The 17,651-nt window shown below is 41.7% G+C and overlaps 2 protein-coding genes across 12 annotated transcripts in view; one reads left to right on the top strand and one right to left on the bottom strand.

Annotated features, from left to right (window-relative positions):
• LOC138060823 (E3 ubiquitin-protein ligase Praja-2-like) overlaps positions 1 to 2,733 on the bottom strand; it is a 157,068-nt gene extending 154,335 nt beyond the window's left edge. For 7 of the 10 annotated variants that reach the window (XR_011137305.1, XR_011137306.1, XR_011137307.1 and 4 more), the window contains exon 1: positions 2,534 to 2,733. The gene's annotated coding sequence lies outside the window, so the exon portion shown is untranslated. The remainder of the gene's footprint in view (positions 1 to 2,533) is intronic. The other 3 variants (XM_068924908.1, XM_068924904.1, XM_068924909.1) reach the window with 3 other exon arrangements.
• Positions 2,734 to 2,834: 101 nt separating this feature from the next.
• Positions 2,835 to 17,651, top strand: part of LOC138064096 (alpha-mannosidase 2-like) — a 126,219-nt gene continuing 111,402 nt past the window's right edge. The window contains exons 1-2 of one of the 2 annotated variants that reach the window (XM_068925059.1): positions 2,835 to 3,629; positions 16,747 to 17,007. In XM_068925059.1, the coding sequence (XP_068781160.1) occupies positions 3,495 to 3,629; positions 16,747 to 17,007 (396 nt within the window). In that variant the 5' untranslated portion in view covers positions 2,835 to 3,494. Of the gene's footprint in view, positions 3,630 to 4,102; positions 4,238 to 16,746; positions 17,008 to 17,651 lie in introns of those variants that run through there. The other variant, XM_068925060.1, reaches the window with a different exon arrangement.

Raw genomic sequence — 17,651 nt, 5'->3', positions numbered from 1 at the left:
TGATATATATTCTTATTTATCAGCTCTTAATCATTAGAATACCACAGTGCATCTAATGTAAATATAGCATCTAACAATATCTAATATTAAGAGTAATCTCGCAAAAATCTTACATCACAAGAATAGGAAGGGCTGCAAAAACAAATACTCAGAAAATGTCAAGATGTTGCCCAGAAAACCTTAAGTTGTCCCCTCACAAATATATTCATTAGGAGACAGTTCTGAAGAATGAGATCATATACTACTTTCCACATGATCTCTGATTCTTTAAGGGCACTCAATGGACTGCAGTCATTGAAGCGATTACTATTCAGTACATAGTTTTACCCTTATCATAAGCTGTGACCTCTCCTATTACTTGAAATACACTATCCACTCAGTGAACTGACAATAGGATCATTAATTTCCTTTGCTTTTGATGGTGTTTTAAGAAATCTTAGTTTATTACAAACATTAATGATTTTATCTGTACTAAATCCTTGCGAGGAAAGTCTAAGGTCATTGCTTTCATTGGCCTCAGTTGCAAATGTGTTCTGCATGTTTCTGCAGTTTAGATTATGTATGTCTCAGAACAGGAACCTAGATAGCAAAGAATCCCTACCAGCTTTCTGTGGATATTTTGGTTTGTGTGACTTGATATCAGCTAGAAACCCTTTAACAGAGATGAGAACAGAATCTGATTGTCTAAGGCAACATTTGTTGTCTCAGCCATCTGACCATTGCTGTCTCCCTGCAGAACTCTTGTCTCATTCATCAAGCAGTTTCTGACTTTTTTAACAAGAGAAACAGATAGCTGCCTTGTTAACAACCCTGCTTTTTTCCTCTAGGCACCACATTACCCTGTTCAATGAATGAGCCAAACATTCCACATAGAAAGAGCAAAAATAATATGATTGACCATACAATTAATATTTACTATAAACAAAAGCATAAAAAGATGAAAAGAGGCTTCATAGGCAACCCTAAGAATACCACATTGTAAATCCTAATGCCATTTTCGTAAACTTAATGTTGTTTTGTTGTAGATTTGAATATAATTTCCTTCTTAAGGAAAAGGAATTTAGAAATTACATCTTACACAGATTACTGCAAAGTAGGATTTTTAGATTTTAAAGCATCTAAATGCCACTAACAAAATAATAAATGGGAAAAGTAGCTTTTTATTTTCTATGTGGATCTGCCACTAGAGGGGGAATAGAACAAGTGTGGAAAGGTAAAAATCAATGTGCTTACAGCTCATTGCTAAACAGCACACTAATGTTGGGTTTCAGAGCACCCGTGTTTCGTTGCAGATTCTGTAGGAGATCGTTCTGCCTCTTTCCTCTCTCTCACCTGTCATCTACCGTCATTCACTCCCCCTAATCTACTTCATCTCTCCTTCCTCTGTTCCTGGTTTTCAGTCCCATTCTGTTACCATGCTAACCCCCATCTTATCTTTTTGTCCTTCCCCAAGTTGTTCCTTGTATTGTCCTCACTGCCCAGTTTCTTTTCTCCTCAGCTTCTGTTTCTGCATTAGAAAAGTCAATCTTCCTGAACTTAAAGGCAGTCAATATGGGGAGCACAACGCACTAGAGAAGCGGTTTTTCTGCTCTCAACATTTCACAACACAGTGGCTTATAACGTCTAAATCCAGCAACTGCAAGAGTCCTGTACAGCCTTTGCAATCCCAGAATCAAACACTTAAGGTTTTGGCAGGGGAGGAAGGAGAGGCAAGAGAAGGTATGAATCAAGCCCTCAAGTAGGTGCGAGATACTGGAACAGACTCCAAACATGGAAAATCTTAACAAAGATATAAGCTTCCTGGCTCCTATAAAATTTGACAGAACTTCATTAGCCAAATCTTTTTGAGTACTACAGTTTAAACCCCTCTGGGGGAATTTTCATGGAACAAGAGAAAAAAGCAGCAAATGTAACACACACATCCCTGCTTCACTGGGATGCCAGAGGATCCCAGTGAAAGTTATTAAAAAAAGAACGATAAACATATTGCTAGACTATGCCTTCCCTATTTCCATAGTTCTCAGTAACAACGAATACATGCTAACTATTTCCCAAAAATATCATTCAGAAGCCGACACCAGGCATGAAAAATGTCAAACCTGAGCAGATGAAGTCTGTGAAAATTAAGACCTTAATATTACAATGGAGGAGTGGGTGACCTGAACGACGGGTCGCTGGCCAGCCTCACCGCAACAGCTGCGACTCCCTGGTGCGAATACTTGAGGTGCCTTTTACGAATACTGCTTACTCAGGCGTGAAAAAGACTAACCCAAACCGGAGGTTCGCGGCGACCCCCAAGCACGTTCAATATCGTTAGAGGGGGACAGAACAGCGCCGAAGAGCGAGACCGGCGTGCGGGCCAGCCGACCCGGCGGCGCTGGGCCCCACTCCCCCCTGCTGGGCCCGGGCTCGGGCCGGTGGCGCAGGAGACCTTGGGGCGCCTCCCCTCTCCCTTGCCCACCATCCCCGCCAGGCGAGGAGCGTCAGGGCAAGGCCTGCGGAGGGCAGCGGGGGCCCGGGGCAGCCCTCTTACTTCTCTTTACAGCCTCTTCGCTCCGCGCAGCGCGGGCTGCCTCACGCCGCCTGCCTCAGCGGGTCTCCAGCGCGCGGGCGACCGTTGCGGGCGACCGTTAACGGCACCTCCGAGTCGCCGCTGCTGCCGCCCGCTGGGCACGCGCCCCGCCCCGCCCCGCCGCCAAGGGCCGGGGGCGCTGGGGGCAGCCGCTCGGGCACAGCGCGGAGCGAGGGAAGGGACGAGCCGAGCGGCGGGGCGGGGCGGGGGCGGTGCCGGGGAGCGTGTCACGGCCGCGGCGCCGCCCCAGCCGCCTCGGCGCGCGCGGGGGGCGGAGCGCTCGGCGCCCCGGCGGCGGTTGGGGCCGGCGCTGGCGCTGCCCGGGCGGGGGCTGCTCTGCGTGTTGAGCGGGTGCGCGGCGCCGGGCCGCTGTGCTCCGGCAGCGGCAGCAGCAGCGCTCGCGGCGGGAGGCGGGGGAGGAGGTGCCAGACTCCGGCGCCGCTTGCCAGCGGCGAGGAGGAGCGGAGCGGAGCGGCTGGCGAGGCGGCCGGAGGAGGAGGAGGAGGAGGAGGGGAAGGAGGGGAGCAGCAGCAGCAGCGCTGGGTTGGCCCCGCGACGTTGCTGCTGCTAGCACTTCCCTGCGCGGTGCTAGCCAGCCGCAGAACCTGATCCGCTCCCGGAAACTCTCGGCTTGCCTCTCGCGGCGGCGGCGACGGGCTCCGGCCAGCGCCGTCTGCCCCGGCGCGGAGGGAGGCGGGGGGGGCAACTTCTCGCACTTCTCCGGAGGGGACTTGGGGCTGCCCCGTGCCGGAGGCCGCCGGCGGAGGACCCCAGGCGGCGCCGGCTGCCGCCGCCCGGCCCGTGAGGAGAAGTTTCCCCTCGGAGCGCAGGGCGGCGAGCGGGGCCCAGGAGCGCGGTGCGCGCCGTCAGAGGCGGGAGGTGCGCGGCGGCGGCCAGGCGTGCGGCGGGGCCGGCCGCGGAGATGAAGCTGAGCCGGCAGTTCACGGTGTTCGGCAGCGCGATCTTCTGCGTGGTGATCTTCTCCCTCTACCTGATGCTGGACCGGGGCCACTTCGACCACCCGAAGAGCCCGCGGCGGGAGGGCACCTTCCCCAAGGTGAGCGGGGCGCGGGGGGGAGGGGCGGCGGGGGCCGGGGCCGCCAACGGCCGTGAAATGGCGGGTGGGCGAGCTCCCGCCGCGTCGCCGGACGGCGGGGGAGAGGGCGCTGGGCGGCCGTTTGCCTTTCGGCCCCCTCCCCCCCCCCTTCGGCGGCGTAGGTGCAGGAGAGGGCGGCGGTGCCGTCCGCCGCCGTCCTTCCCGAGGGGGCGAGACGGGGCGGCGCGGCTCGCCGCTCTGCGGGCTCTTCCCCGCGCGGCCGAGGCGGCGGTTGGTGGCTGGGCCGTCAGGGCACAGGAGACGACGGTGCCGCCGCCTCTGGGTGGCGCTGCTGCCGGCCCGGCTCGGCGGCCCGGGGCGCGCTCGGGCTTGGGGAGGCGCGGGGCGGGCGGGCGCAGCCCCCCGGCGGGAGCGGGCGGCCGCGGGGGGGCACGGCCGGCGCCTGGCTGCGGCTGCCGGGCGCCCCCCCCCCCCGGGCAGGGCCCTCGGGAAGCGGAGGGACCCACGCAGGGCTTATTTTGCATTTTGGAAACCGCTATTGAGCGCAAATAGGAGTTGAGACCGAAAACAGAGAACTCGAGGGTAAACCTCAGCAATGACATCAACAGGTAGGTTTAGAGAAGAGCTGACTTGATGTTACTGCTTTCATTTTCGCTGAGCGTTACTTTGGAGCTGTTACTGGCTCATACCTGGCTGTACTGCAGGGTTAAACGAAGCATTTATGGTTCCTCCTTTTCCCTTGTTGTCGGTGTGCGGGAAGAAATTTGAAAAGCTGTTTATCATGGTATAGTTGGTATAAGGAATGTTTATCTATGGCCAGAAAAAATATTTCAAAGAGCACATGGCATGCTATGGTAGAGTACTGATGTGTATTAACAGTTTTGTGTTTTTACTCTAGTAGCCCAAAATAAGTTACAGAAAATAAAGTAATAAAGGCATAGTTTATTTGTGCTTGCACTGCATTTATTGTCGTGGGGAAATAAAACAAATGGAAGTGTGTATCAGTGCAGCAATGAGGCTTCGAGTAAGGATAAGAATTCAAAAGGCTTATTTAAAAAGTAAATCTTACTTCTCTAGTGGAATGTCACTAATTCTTCACTTAATGCAAAGATGATAATTGATACCATTTTATTTCTCTTTAAGATTAAAAGCCTTGGTTCAAGTGTAAAGAGCATAGACCTATTCTGCCTTTCTTGCTTCAAGTTACAGTTCAAAGGTTCACTACTGGTTTTTGGGGAGACTATGAGAATAGGAAAAAGGTTAGAAGAAAAGAGCAAGACCAGCCCAAACTACTGCAGCTGTGTCTGTTCAATATATAACTCCAGCAGAAGAGTAACACCATGTCATACTTCAAAAAAAAAAAGGGGGGGGAGGGGCAGAGGAAGGCATAAATAAGGCTTTGGTGATATGGTCGGTATCTTACGTTAGTAAATCATCTTCTGTGTCTTTATCCCCTCAGCTGAATTGAATCCAGGCAAAGACTAGGACAGGAAAACTTGTACATGGGTGTCCACTTTTTTTTTTTAATATCAGGATTTGACTTAAAACCCTTAAGAGAATACAGAGGATGTATTAGAAATTTTTGTTTTCCGTTGTTAGTATCTTGTTGAAAGTCCTACCAGTGTCCTATACTGCAACATTAGTCCATGGCTTTATCTCTTACCAGCCTTTGGCTTGGTACCTTAATCTGGTATATCATCTCTTCCTTCACCAAAGACAGATGTTTTTCCTTCTCTCCCACTCCCTCCTCTTTATCTTCTAGAACATTCTATCAGCTACAAGGAAAGTTGTTTTTTTTTTTCTTCCTCTTTCCCACTTTCCATATCTAAATTCCTTTGAGACGGCTCCTCTTTACTGGAAAATCTTCTGCTTGTCATTCAGTACTTTGGGATAAATAGTTACACTTTTCCTTCATATTACTTTATCTTTTCAGGAAGTTACAGATGAAATTAATTAGTTTTTGTCATTTCCTTTTGCTGCCCATAGTGTTCTGAATAGGAATTTTTCACTTTGTTACAACTGCAAAACCTCTGGAACTTAGCAAATGCTTTGAGCCCTATAACACATTAGTTAAAGTTAATAGATAAGGAAGTCACCACCAGTATTTGAAAGCAACAGCTTTAATTCTAACTCAACTGACAAAAAACTGTTTTTGTTAGTGCAGTGTTGCCAGAACTCAGCGTAGTGTAAGTGAAACTAGCCACAGATGTAACAGCTTCAAGCTGTTGTTGTTTATAAAAAGCTATGGCAGCAGTAGGTTGTCTCTGTCTGTAGATGTAAGAAGGCAGTGTTGGTTTGCGTACTCTTCATTTGCACAGTCACAAGGGTCAGAATTTTTTTTCTTAAAAAAAAAAAGAAAATCCCCACAAGTTAATGGATAGATCCACTTCATTACTTTTTCTGTTCTGACAATGTGCTAATCTTTCAACTTTACTGTTCCTGTGTACAGCCCTTATAATAACAATTTCACATTTCATCTCCTGGAAGTTGAGTGTTGATTAGTTTTCTCCTTCCAACCTATGTGGCATACACTGAGCTCTGAAAAGAGCTTGTAAGTGCTTGTCTGTCTAAAGCTTTTCTTTAAATGCAATCAGGATCAGAGTTGGCTTTTTTTTTTTTTTTTTTTTTTTTTTAAGCTCTCAGTGCCTGGCTGGTCTGCACTGGCCTAAAGAACAATTGTACCTCATACCAGCAGTACAATAAATGGTTAGGGTTGGCACTCCAATTCTTTTCCAGAATGTTTGGTTTCATATCAAGGGGCAGAGCTGAACTTCTCTTTTCCTAGGTTTATTCTTTTCTTGATATTGTAGTCATTAATCTGTACTTGTATAAAATAGCTAATTCTTGGAACTTTTCTATGGTTTCTTCCAGCCAGCTTCTCTTTTCATCCTCTCCGGGTAGTGTGCATCAGATGCAGGCTTGTGAATCCATCTTCTTTCAGGCTTATCTACCAGTGTGATCAAGAATTATCCTTCTCGAGCTTGCTATCCAGTTTGAGAGTTCAGGTGGTGGTTTAAGGATGCCAACCAAAATGTCTTGGGGAAATGATTTTTGGAGGAAATCCCCTAAGGTGGGTAAGTATCTGTAGACAGATGCCTTCACATATCCTCCAACCAAATGTTTTAAATCTCTTTTACTGCAGTGTTAAAGAGAACTTGTCATCTGGCTTGGGAGGCAGTGATAATACCGTTAAAGTATATAGCCTGTGCGTTTTCAGATGTCTTTGCAAAAGCTGGCATCAGCAAACGTTGTCCACACTATCCATGGTAGGAAAGCATCGTGCCAACTGTAATAGAACTTGAGCTAATTAAGTGATTTATAATCTTGTCATCATTGGTGTTGATTGTCGTTTAAAACATAGTATCAGAAGATCTGTAGGGTGCCACAGAACTGGAATCACCATTAATTTTGGGAAAATTAGGTACCTACAGAACATGGAGATTAAGATTTATTATCCTCTATCCTGCAATAGTTCTTGCATCAAAATCTATGCTTTCTATCTTTATAGATCCTGCCTGCCTGTCAGATGTGTTGTTGTTAAGATTTCTGGCATATCAGAAGCTCTGTCTTTCTCCCAGAGCTTGTTTCTAGCCTTTGTAGGATCTCTTCCTGCTAGAGTATATCATGGACTTTGATATTCTTCTGTGGAGCCTTTTCCCCCCATCCTTCACTGTTTTCCTCTGTGTTCTTTCAGCGTGACTCTGGGGTGGATCTCGGAAGCTCTTACCCAGAATGTCTCTCAGGACAGGAATGCTCTGAAAGAGCCTCTGGACCATTGAGCTCAGAGTCCCCTCGGTCAGGTTGCCAGCCATTAGGGAGGACCTGCTCAAGGATTTGCAGACCTTGATACCTGCTTTGTTTTGCCCTTCTCAGCTTAGGCAGTGTTACTACAATGTAACACTTGTTAGTAACACTTGTTTCTAAACTGAATGATACTGAATGTGGGGATGGTATTGCTGATCAGATTAAAGATCCATTTAGCCTAGTATCCTGTCTCAGGACAGGATACACTGTGTGCAGTGACAGGCTCCAGGTGGAGGAATGGCTTTAGATCCTTAGTTAATTATTTTATCAGTTGTCACCATAGATCATTGTGTAAGAGTCCTCTGAGAACTCTTGGGACTACACAGTGGGGAGAGACTCGATGTGGTGGTTAGTCCTGCGCTGTCTCATGTGCCCTGAGTTTGAGGCACAAACGATTCATGGATTAAACTGGTCTTGATAAATTAAAACTTGATTCAAAACAAGTCTAAAGTGGAATGTCCATAGGTAGCTTAACTAGAAGGAGTTGTGCTACTGTATACAGACAAATACTAAATACTGATAAGCACAGATAAATCTATTCTGTATTTTGGACCCAAATAGGAAAAAACATTAACCAAACTTTCCTTGTTTTCTCAACTAACTTTATTTTGAATTAGAACAGACCCATAAAAGCTGTTCATTTAAAGAAGTTGGTAAAATATTCTTTGAGTTGCATATTCTAATATTTTGTATTTCTTTTGAATTCTAATTTTTGCTTGATTTAACCTAAACATGCATGGGATACTCTTAGGACCAAAAAAAAAAAATCTAAGTTTTTAATTAAAAGAGGAGGATTTTTTTGTAGGACTATCTTACTTCAGTAATATATGGCCTTTGTGTGGTCTTCATATCAGAATTCATGCTCAGTAGATTTTCTGCCTGAGCAAGGCAACACAGCAACACAACACAGCCTCTGTTGCTGCCTGATAGGTAACGTTTTGAAACTCGGCTTTTTCTTCTGAACTCTTTCACACGGCTTGCTTTAGCTTTTATGGGACGTATCCCTCCAGTGTGCAAAGCTGTTTCTGCAAATACATTTTTAAAACTCATCTCTGCCATGATTCCTGTTGATAGCTAGAACAGGACTAAGTGATTGCTCTTTTTCATTTTTAGTCTTTTCCTGGCAAGTCAAAGCACAAACCTGCCCATATTAAGCAGCACAGTTTTGGTTTTATATGTAGCAACTTCCATACTTAGTTGTTTTTTTTTAATAAGTTTTATCTGAATCTTTCTCAGCCTCTAATGCCCTTGACCACCTTTATTTGACCCTTGCCCTGATCTTCTAATGTATGGTAAATATTTCTATGGCTCAGAAGTTATGTTGCATTAAACATTGAGATGATCAGTTCATCTAAAAGCAGCTGCCTTGTTGTTTGGTTTGGGGGGAGGGGTTGTTTTTTCCCCTCTGTGTCCTTCCAGCAAAGCATTAAGGGTCTGGTTGTTGATGCTACTGCTAAAGCTTCTTTGCTTGCATCATATTTTCAAGAAATCTACATGGTGTGTCAAATGCTTCTGCACAAGTGGCACTAGCAGTGATTGTTGTAGTACGGAGCTACAGTTATTTCTTCTGAGCTTGCCAATAATTTGAAAGTAGTACCAGCTGGCCAAAAAGAGATGACTCATGGTAGGGTGGAGCAATAGTAATAGGAAATTAGGACCACATAATGTCAGAAGCACCAGCAGTGCTGAGTCTGTGCATTAAACAATAGGGTCTTGTAAACTTGTACTCTGGGGAGTACTGCTGAGGTAGTACTTTCCCTATTATAAGCACTGCATTCAATTTGCCCTGTCTGGGTGAGGCAGCTGTAGCTACAACGTATCAACTCCTGCTTGGTAGTGATTATGCCCCAGTTCTGTGCAGTGCACACCACTTCTCCCTTCAGCGTCAGCAAGTTTGTACACTTTCTGTTTTCTAAATAACTTCTTATATACTATAAATGCCTTCTCCCACTATAGTTTTTCTAGAAGTATAGCCATAGTGAGGTAGCTGAAATTGGCAGCTAACATACACTAGTAAATACTCACTTTCTGTTGTTGCATGTTCTTAGTAATTGGTATGTTTTTGGGATCTCACTTGTGAGCTCTCTAACCTATGCATGTAACAAGATACAAGAAACTTGTATGATCAGGTGGTTGGAAAATGTTTTTTTTTATTACTCTAAAATGTGGATAGTTGGAATTAAGGTCCTACTCAATTTTGGAGTTGTCATTTTCTGGCTTCTGAGTACTGAAAAACTGCAAGCACAGTGACTTTTAACATTATTGTAGCTGTCTTGCCAAAGGATATTGAATGTTTGGTTAAGAAACCCACAAAAGAAATAATCATTTACCTGAATTTGAAACAAGCTGACTTGTTGTTTTAAAACAAACAAAGCTAACTACACTGAAGTCCATGATTTGAAAGCCTTTGAATATCACAAGAATGTTCCTGAGTGTAAGTTAAGGAGAACTTAGTATTTCTTCTGTTGAACCTTTAGTCCATTGTAAAGGAAAGAGGCAAACAATTATAGGACAGTAAGAATTCCTCGTACTTTCTAGTATTCACGAGGTGCATTTTTCTTTGTTGCTTGTGTACTTTACGTGAAGTTTTGAGTAAACAGTAAAATTAGCCAAACAGAGCTTCAATTACAATCTTAAAGTTGGTGCAAAAATATGTGTGTTTAGTTTTTTTTTCAGAGGGAGCAACATGCCGCATAAGAGAGAACAACTATTTCTGCTACTTAAGATCAATGCCTAATTTAAACTCTGTAAATTAAATGGAGAGAGAAAGGTTCCTAATTTTCTCTTACTCTACTTTTTTTGTCTGACATGTCATTTGAATTTTTTTTTTTTAAGTTTTGGCTTGATCAAATAAAAATGAGTATCCCTAAAATACCCATAGCCTTAATGCTATCTAAACTGCATTTCAGTTTGGTACTCCTAGTCATAAAAGACCCAAAATAGGGTAGTAAGGGGAATCAAAACAGGAAATGAAGCTGAAAAATACCAGCCTGAGTAAGTGACTCTAGAATAGAAAATATTTCTAGGTCTATCTCCTTCTCCCTCGTCTTTCTCCCTGCCCTCAAATCAGTGTCTATTTAGTCACTAACAGCATGTCATATTTCACTCTTTGCAAATTATGTGAAACTTAAATCTAGAATAACAATATATTGAATACTTATTTCTGTCATCTGTAACTCTGGTAAAGCAGAGTGTAGAAGTCCATCAGCTTCTTAGAATCTGTTTGTCAGATTCATCTGATTTGCTTCATCTTTGGAATAGAATGTTTTCATTTTAAGAGAGTAAACCTTTGTTTTGTAGTTCAGATGATTCAGGTGCATCCCAGTGCCTTCTCAAAGTGGGGCTTGTTCTGAATGGTACTATAAAGGTAGGGTTTCACTATGGAATTTTTAACAGGGTGATTTACATAGTTTTCATTACCACAAAGGCACGTAAGCCTGCTGTCCAGATTAATACAGGCTTTAAACCTTGATTTGTGCTCTGGACTGATGTATTGGATGCTTGGTTTTTTTATTCTGATTCTGTCCTACCTTGCAGTGTGAATGTATGATGAAACTTAGAGAATTAAAATAATAAGTTTTCTTGCTATATCAGGCTGTATTTTTAGTTTTTACAAGCTTGCCATGGGAGATGACCATTTAAAATCTACATTTAATATGTTCTGTTCATTGCACAGTGCTGTTAACAGTGAGCAGAGAATGTTTTCTGGTCTTGTCATCCTAATATGCTGCCATCTGTTCAGAGGCTTGTGGCAAGATTTTAGTTAACTTCTGGTGTGAGCTTAGTACATGATTTGTGGAGATGTACCTGGAAATGGTTATTGACAAGAGGCTGGTGGAGAAAGCGATTAAGATGACTGCAAATCAGTGCAGCCAGAAAGTAAGGCTTCTCAAGTCCAGTTTCCTCAATACTTACTGCTGTAAATCTGTATAGGTGACAACCTCAGTGTGAAGTCCATGTTGCCCCCAAGAGCTCTGTTCAGTGCGGTACTCTCCTTTCTTCACCACAGCTCCTCGGTGCCCCAGAGCCTCTCAAGCAGGACACTGCCTGTCCTTTGCAGTCTCCTGCTCACTTTCCTGGGTGAGGAGGAGAATGGGCTCTGCTTGCTTTTGAAGTAAGCACTTGAGAGTCAGCCAGCAATCACCAAGTCATGTAATAACCAACTTCTAGCTGACTTAACCTCAGAAGTCTCTAATGCTTGCCTGTTCTCATGAGACTTCCTGATTTGTTGGCCTATCATATTCCCACTTTAATTATTTAAGCTAGATGCCTTTTTCCTTATGGACTGATCGTTAAATGCAGTTGCTTTCAACAGGCATATGAGGAGGAAGCGATTGTTTGCTGAGGAAATTGAAAGTTGCAGCTAAGGCGCTCTCTGCAGTGTAGAATATTCAAGTGGGAGAAAGGGTCCCTTCCCCACCTTCCTGGAATAAAGCAGCCTGATCTTTCATTGTGTTACTGGGTTTTCCTCCTTGTGCTGGGCTGCGGTGAGAGTCCTAGGCTTGCTACAGATCAGATCAGTGTCAGAAGCAAATGGAGAAAGAGAAGTAGAGGGCAGTGGGGAAAACAGGCTGTTAGGGAGTATGTGGGGCATGAAAACTGCTGAAGGGTTAAGACTGAAGCAGAAGGAATTGTTTCTTTAGCTGATTCGTGTGGTGGTAGCAGCTGGTTGCCCAGTGCAGCTAACATGTATGGACTGCTTTTGTTCCAAATGGGTGGAGAATGAGCTGGTCTGTGCTGTTCTCAAATGAAAATGTACATGGGAAGATTTAGTTTGTTCAGTCCAACCCTGTGTAACCATGGGGATAGTGAACAGATATACTGCTCACATGATGCCATTCTTTTAACAATGAAGCTGTGCCTGTTTTCACTACTGCTGGGTTTGTTGGTACCTTGCACTTCTTCATATAGTAGTATTTGCTATATCTGTGGAGTGACAGCAAGGTTGCCTTTCTTGCTTTTTGAATAAAAAATGTTTAATGGGTTTGTGCAATCCGTTAATATATAAAGGCAGAGAGAAATAGTTATAAAAACAAATTCACTGATTATATAGGTCAGGTGAGTCACATAATTTTACATTGCATTTCCTTATGTAAAACAAGTATGTAGATTCACAGAACATCCTTTAACGATCTCCATTTGAATTCAGCCATATTTACCCAAAAAGCATCCTTCCAATTTTCTGTACTGTTAGATAGGACTTGCAATCTTGGATCACGATTGCTTCTTTTCTGAGAAGAATTAATGCCGTAAACTCGGGGAAGTCTGCTGACAGTTATAAATTCTGCAGTTAACCAAATTTTGCTATCCAGTATCTACAGTACCATGTAGATCACAAGAATTTGGGTGGAATTCATTAAGGTAAAATTGATGCATCTCTGCTGCATATTTTAAAAAAGAAACCAAAAAAAGAAGTGTGTGGACAATTTTCAAACTCTAACAGTATTTTGCTTGCAATTAGAGTACAATTTCATTCATGAATAGAGCTCCTGTTTTTTATGTTTCTTTTGTTGTATATTTATGTTTTAATTAATACCAGTTTGGGGATCCTATAAAATATTTCTAATCTATTTTACTAGTAAATCAACAGCCATTACTAGCACATAAAAAATCAGTAAAATTTTAGCACATTAAACATTTTAGCGCAACTTCGCTCTTGTGTCCTGTTCATCTTTGATAATTAGTGCTGGGCAGTGCAATTCAGTCACCTGCCTTTAAAGAGGTTGACACTGAATTGGTTTTATTTCCATGTGTTAATTTTCTTGTTTTGAAGACTTGAAATATTTTTCATGTTTATCTCATGTTCTAAAGAGCTTTAGTGTTGAGTACCACATTTTAAGCATTATCTACTACTACCTATTTAAAATGAATAAGGAGAAAAGGTGAGTGTGGAATGAAAAAAAACAGGTAGTTTTTGCATATTCTGGATCCACATAAAATTTTAAATTTGCAAATGGATTCTCGACACTACTGTCACTATTCTCTTACTTGAATGGAAATCTGAGCTCGTTTCTAGTTTGTGGTATTGCTTGTGTCTTAAAGTTAACTTCTATGACTGCATTTTGTGATAGAAATAAAAGTATTTTAAAAAATCTAAGATATGGCTGTTTTGTTGGTTTTAACTTGGGTGCTGTATGAGGCCCTAAGTTTGTTCTTAACTGCAACTTTTCGATTGTTTTGCATTCAAGCTGAGTTGGTAGATGGTAGGTTGTAATGCTTTGTAAAAGGGACACCCTGCCTCTCAGTCAGTCTTCAGAGAAGAAAGGAGAACAGTCATAATTGGTGTCCATTGTTAGTTTCGGAATGGGAGGACTTTGTAAGGATTTCCACCTCCAGATAACAGCATCTGCCCCCAAAGTTATAGTAGTTCTGCATTTAACATACTTTTAAGAATTGCTGTTCTTCAGAATCCTAAGTATCTTAGAAAATAAATTACTGATGGAAGGATACGGTGGATATGGTGGTCTATAAAATTGTTATAGCTTGAAGATGAATGGGGAAAAATTACTATCTCTGCTAACGCAGGAAGCAGGGAACTCAACTACATGGCTTAAAGTTTAAAAAAAAAAAAATTCCCTCACATAATACACAGTAAAATGGTAGGACTTGTTATCCTAGCATATTCGGAGTTTTAGAGTAATAAAATCAAGGAAAGGTCCATCTAGAGATATTAAATAAGATGTCACCTCCAGTTGTGGAATTCTGTCTCTCCTGGAGGTTGGGAGCATGTGTAAAAGGAAGATCAGTCTAAGTATGTCTGTCTGTAATACTTTTTTTTTCTCTCCATCTGTTACTAGCCACTGTTGGAGAGACAGTACTTGGCTAGATGACATAAGGCAAATCAGTGATCTAACATGTGACTAGGTAGATGATATTGCTAAATAGTATGTAATTGTTCTCTTGTAGGAAGATGTAGAATATTTCTAGAAGGAATGTGAATGGGAATATACATTTTAACAGTTGTCTGATTTTATAGTTATGAAGGCAGAACATAGAGTTGTGGATAGATGTAAACAGCATTTTAGCTGCTTATGTATTTGGTAACTTTGAACCATAGCCATGTGCACTGAAGCAGGTAATAACTTGTGTAGATGCAGCTATATTTTAGCTTCTTAGGAATGTAAAAGATCAAAGGTTATGTTGGGCAGCCTGTAAAGCCCCAGCTGGTATTTTATATGTTTTTATTTTTTTCAGGTAAGTGACATAACAGGCTATTAATTGTCCGAGTGGAGGAGTCTTTCATTTTTAAGGTTTCACAGACACTGAAAGCGAAAATACTAATTTTAGAAAGGCATACACTGCCTTAAATGTGATATTTGAAAGATTTTAGGCTCAGTTGTTTCTTGTTTGCCACCAGGGGGCATGGGACTACACTTATTTTTGTTTCTTTTCGGTATCCCGTCATCTGCATATTGCTTTCCTGTTTCTTCACAATTCGTACATTTGAACGCTTTCTAGTAGTTGCCTTTAAACTGCTTAGACTCTAAGATACTATCCCTACATCGATTTGTTTAATTCGGGTCTATTGCTAAAATATATTTTTGTCTTTTGGGAGATAACAAGCGTTTACCTCAGTTGTGCTTTGGAACTTATTACTGGTTTCAAGATTTATTAAACAGGAGGGTGGGAAAAAAAAGACTATGTCAGCACTTTCCACAGTCCAGAAAATGAGGAGGCAAGTTTTCAAACTGTGAAGTTTCAACAGTAATAAAACATATCTTGTATAGAACTGTGAAGAACTGCTGTGGAGATGGAATTATAGGAATGTTTTTTTTATAAGGGATGTTTTTTGTTCTTGCAGACTTCTCAAATTGAACATAATTCAGAAGAAAGTAAGTGTCAGTTCAAACAGGAGCTGTAATCCTTTGCGAACTGAACTGTGAAAGTTGGAACTAATTTGGCATTTGAGGAAAACAGCTTGTACCTTAAACAAAAGTGCAAAGGCATGTCTCAAGGGAATGGTTTTAAAAGGGGAAAAAGTCTCATTTACTGAGGCTATTGCTAATATTATGCTATAATGTGAATATATGCTAGCATAATAAAGCATTGGTGCAAAGAAAAGTTTACCTGGTCATTAAAAAAATGTAGATCACAGAACAATTGCCTGCTATTGGTAAAGTGTGAATGTCTGAATCTGCAGAGGGTTTTGCTGCAGTAACATCTTGCTGACAAAACTTAATTGTATGTTGCATATTTTGGGGTCTGTTTACAATTTTAATGACATGAAGTAACTGGATTTCTCTTCTCTATCTTTTTCTGTTGTTGTTAGATTGAAATCAGCTTGAGGAAAGAAAGAATTTACTCTTGAGCCAAAAGAAACCTTAGATACCCACTGCATGGTCTAGCCTCCTATGATTCTATAAAAACTAATATATTCATGTCTGGAAAAAAGTTTAACCTCCTCAATTGAAAGGGGTAGCTCTAATACATGAGGGTTAGGGCAGTAGCACTTCCAGATACCTCGTTCTTCTCCTGTGCTACCTTCTGTTATCCAAAGGTTCAATGATTAGGTGCTATCAAGTTTCTCTGCTGCAGATCGGTTGACTTCTTTCAGTTGGTACTGATGTTATTCTCTATCCCCTCTATTCTGGTGCATGCTAAAACCAATCACAAAAATCCCTCTGTTCAGTAATGAAGTGACCTTCTGACTGAGAGAGCTATAAATTCAAGCTGTCTTTTACAGGATTATCTTAATGTTTGTAACTGTCCAATCATACAGATTACGAGTATGATCAGGCAGTTAAGGGATCTTTTCCCTCTATTAAGTGCTTTTATTAACTTTACTCTCTTTCACAGAATACAAGAAACTCAGTATTCTATATGGATATGTTTCAAAGCAGTGGAGTTTCATAACAAAGTATAATTTTATGTGTACAAGAAAAAACTAAAATGTATATATCCTATTAATTGTATTTCACGAGATACAGCTGCTTCCTAAAAAGTGGCTTTCCCTTTGATATTCTGATATGATAAATGAAAAGGCTACAGTTTTGCAAATCGTAGACATGAAAAAAGTTGGAGTAATTGGTACTTGAAGCAGTGTGACCTTTTAAGACTATCTCTGTATCACTGATTAGATCTTGTATTATAAATTCAAATTTGTAATGGAAAATGTCTTTTGTTGCTTTATTTTATTCTGAGAGTAGGAAGTTTCATGTGTTGATTCAATTTCTTGTGTAGCTCGTCTTTGTACAAAATGCAGAATAAAGAATTTGTGTGGGGGGTGGGGGAGAGAATACACTGTAGTGAAACTGAAATTTAAAAGCTATATGAAGAAGTTTGACAACTTTTTTGTATTTCTTTTTTTAAACAGGGCCAGCTTTCAATATTGCAAGAAAAAATAGACCATTTAGAACGCTTATTGGCAGAAAATAATGAGATTATTTCAAACATACGAGATTCTGTGATTAATCTGAGTGAATCAGTAAAGGATGGTCAAAGAAATCCTGAGGCTATAAACTTCAGTCAAGGATCTCTGTCTGAGCTCCTTCCTTCCGCTTCAGTTTTGCTTGCAGTTGATTCCGAGGATTGTTTGTTTGCTTCAAAAAGTAGAAGTCAAGTTTCAGGAGTACAGGTAAGCGATACATCTTTCTCTTATCCTCACGGGAGCCCTAGCTATCATTACCTTATAATACTGAAAATATCTAACTAATAGTAAAACTTTGGTCATAAGCACCGTTGCTGTGGTCTAAGACATAATAGAATTGTTCAGGTGACTGTTGTATTAACTGAAAATTTTGTGGAACTCTTCCTTCTTATCTTTGCTAAACTGGGTAGAAATTGAATTTGTGATTATGGTGACTTGACATTTCAGCATGCTTCTCCTCAGTTTTTAAGGAAATGATTAAACTGAGATTATTGTCCAGTACTATCAGAAGTTCTTTGGAAAGAATTTCTTTATTTGACAGTCTCTATCAGCCTCCCAAAATTCTTCTGAAATTTATCTCAAATAAGCTAGAAATAGAAAAATATCTTTAGGAATGTATGTGTATATGGGTCTTGAGGGGCTGACAAAGCATGTTTAAGAAATAATCATTTAAAAAAAAACAAACCGAGTACTGTATCCCCTTTTGAATGTTGCTTCTGTGTATCAGCATCCTAGTATGGGCACTTTGGTTTTACTTGATCAGGAACGAAGAATGTTTACCATATCGGCTTGTTCGCATAAACTGGGTGGTTTTTAAAGTCAAACACTTCAAATTGAGTTTATTTTGCTTT

The sequence above is a fragment of the Struthio camelus genome, chromosome W (assembly GCF_040807025.1).
Source record: "Struthio camelus isolate bStrCam1 chromosome W, bStrCam1.hap1, whole genome shotgun sequence".
NCBI classification, from domain to species: Eukaryota; Metazoa; Chordata; class Aves; order Struthioniformes; family Struthionidae; genus Struthio; species Struthio camelus.
This window is presented reverse-complemented; position numbering and strand designations above follow the sequence as displayed.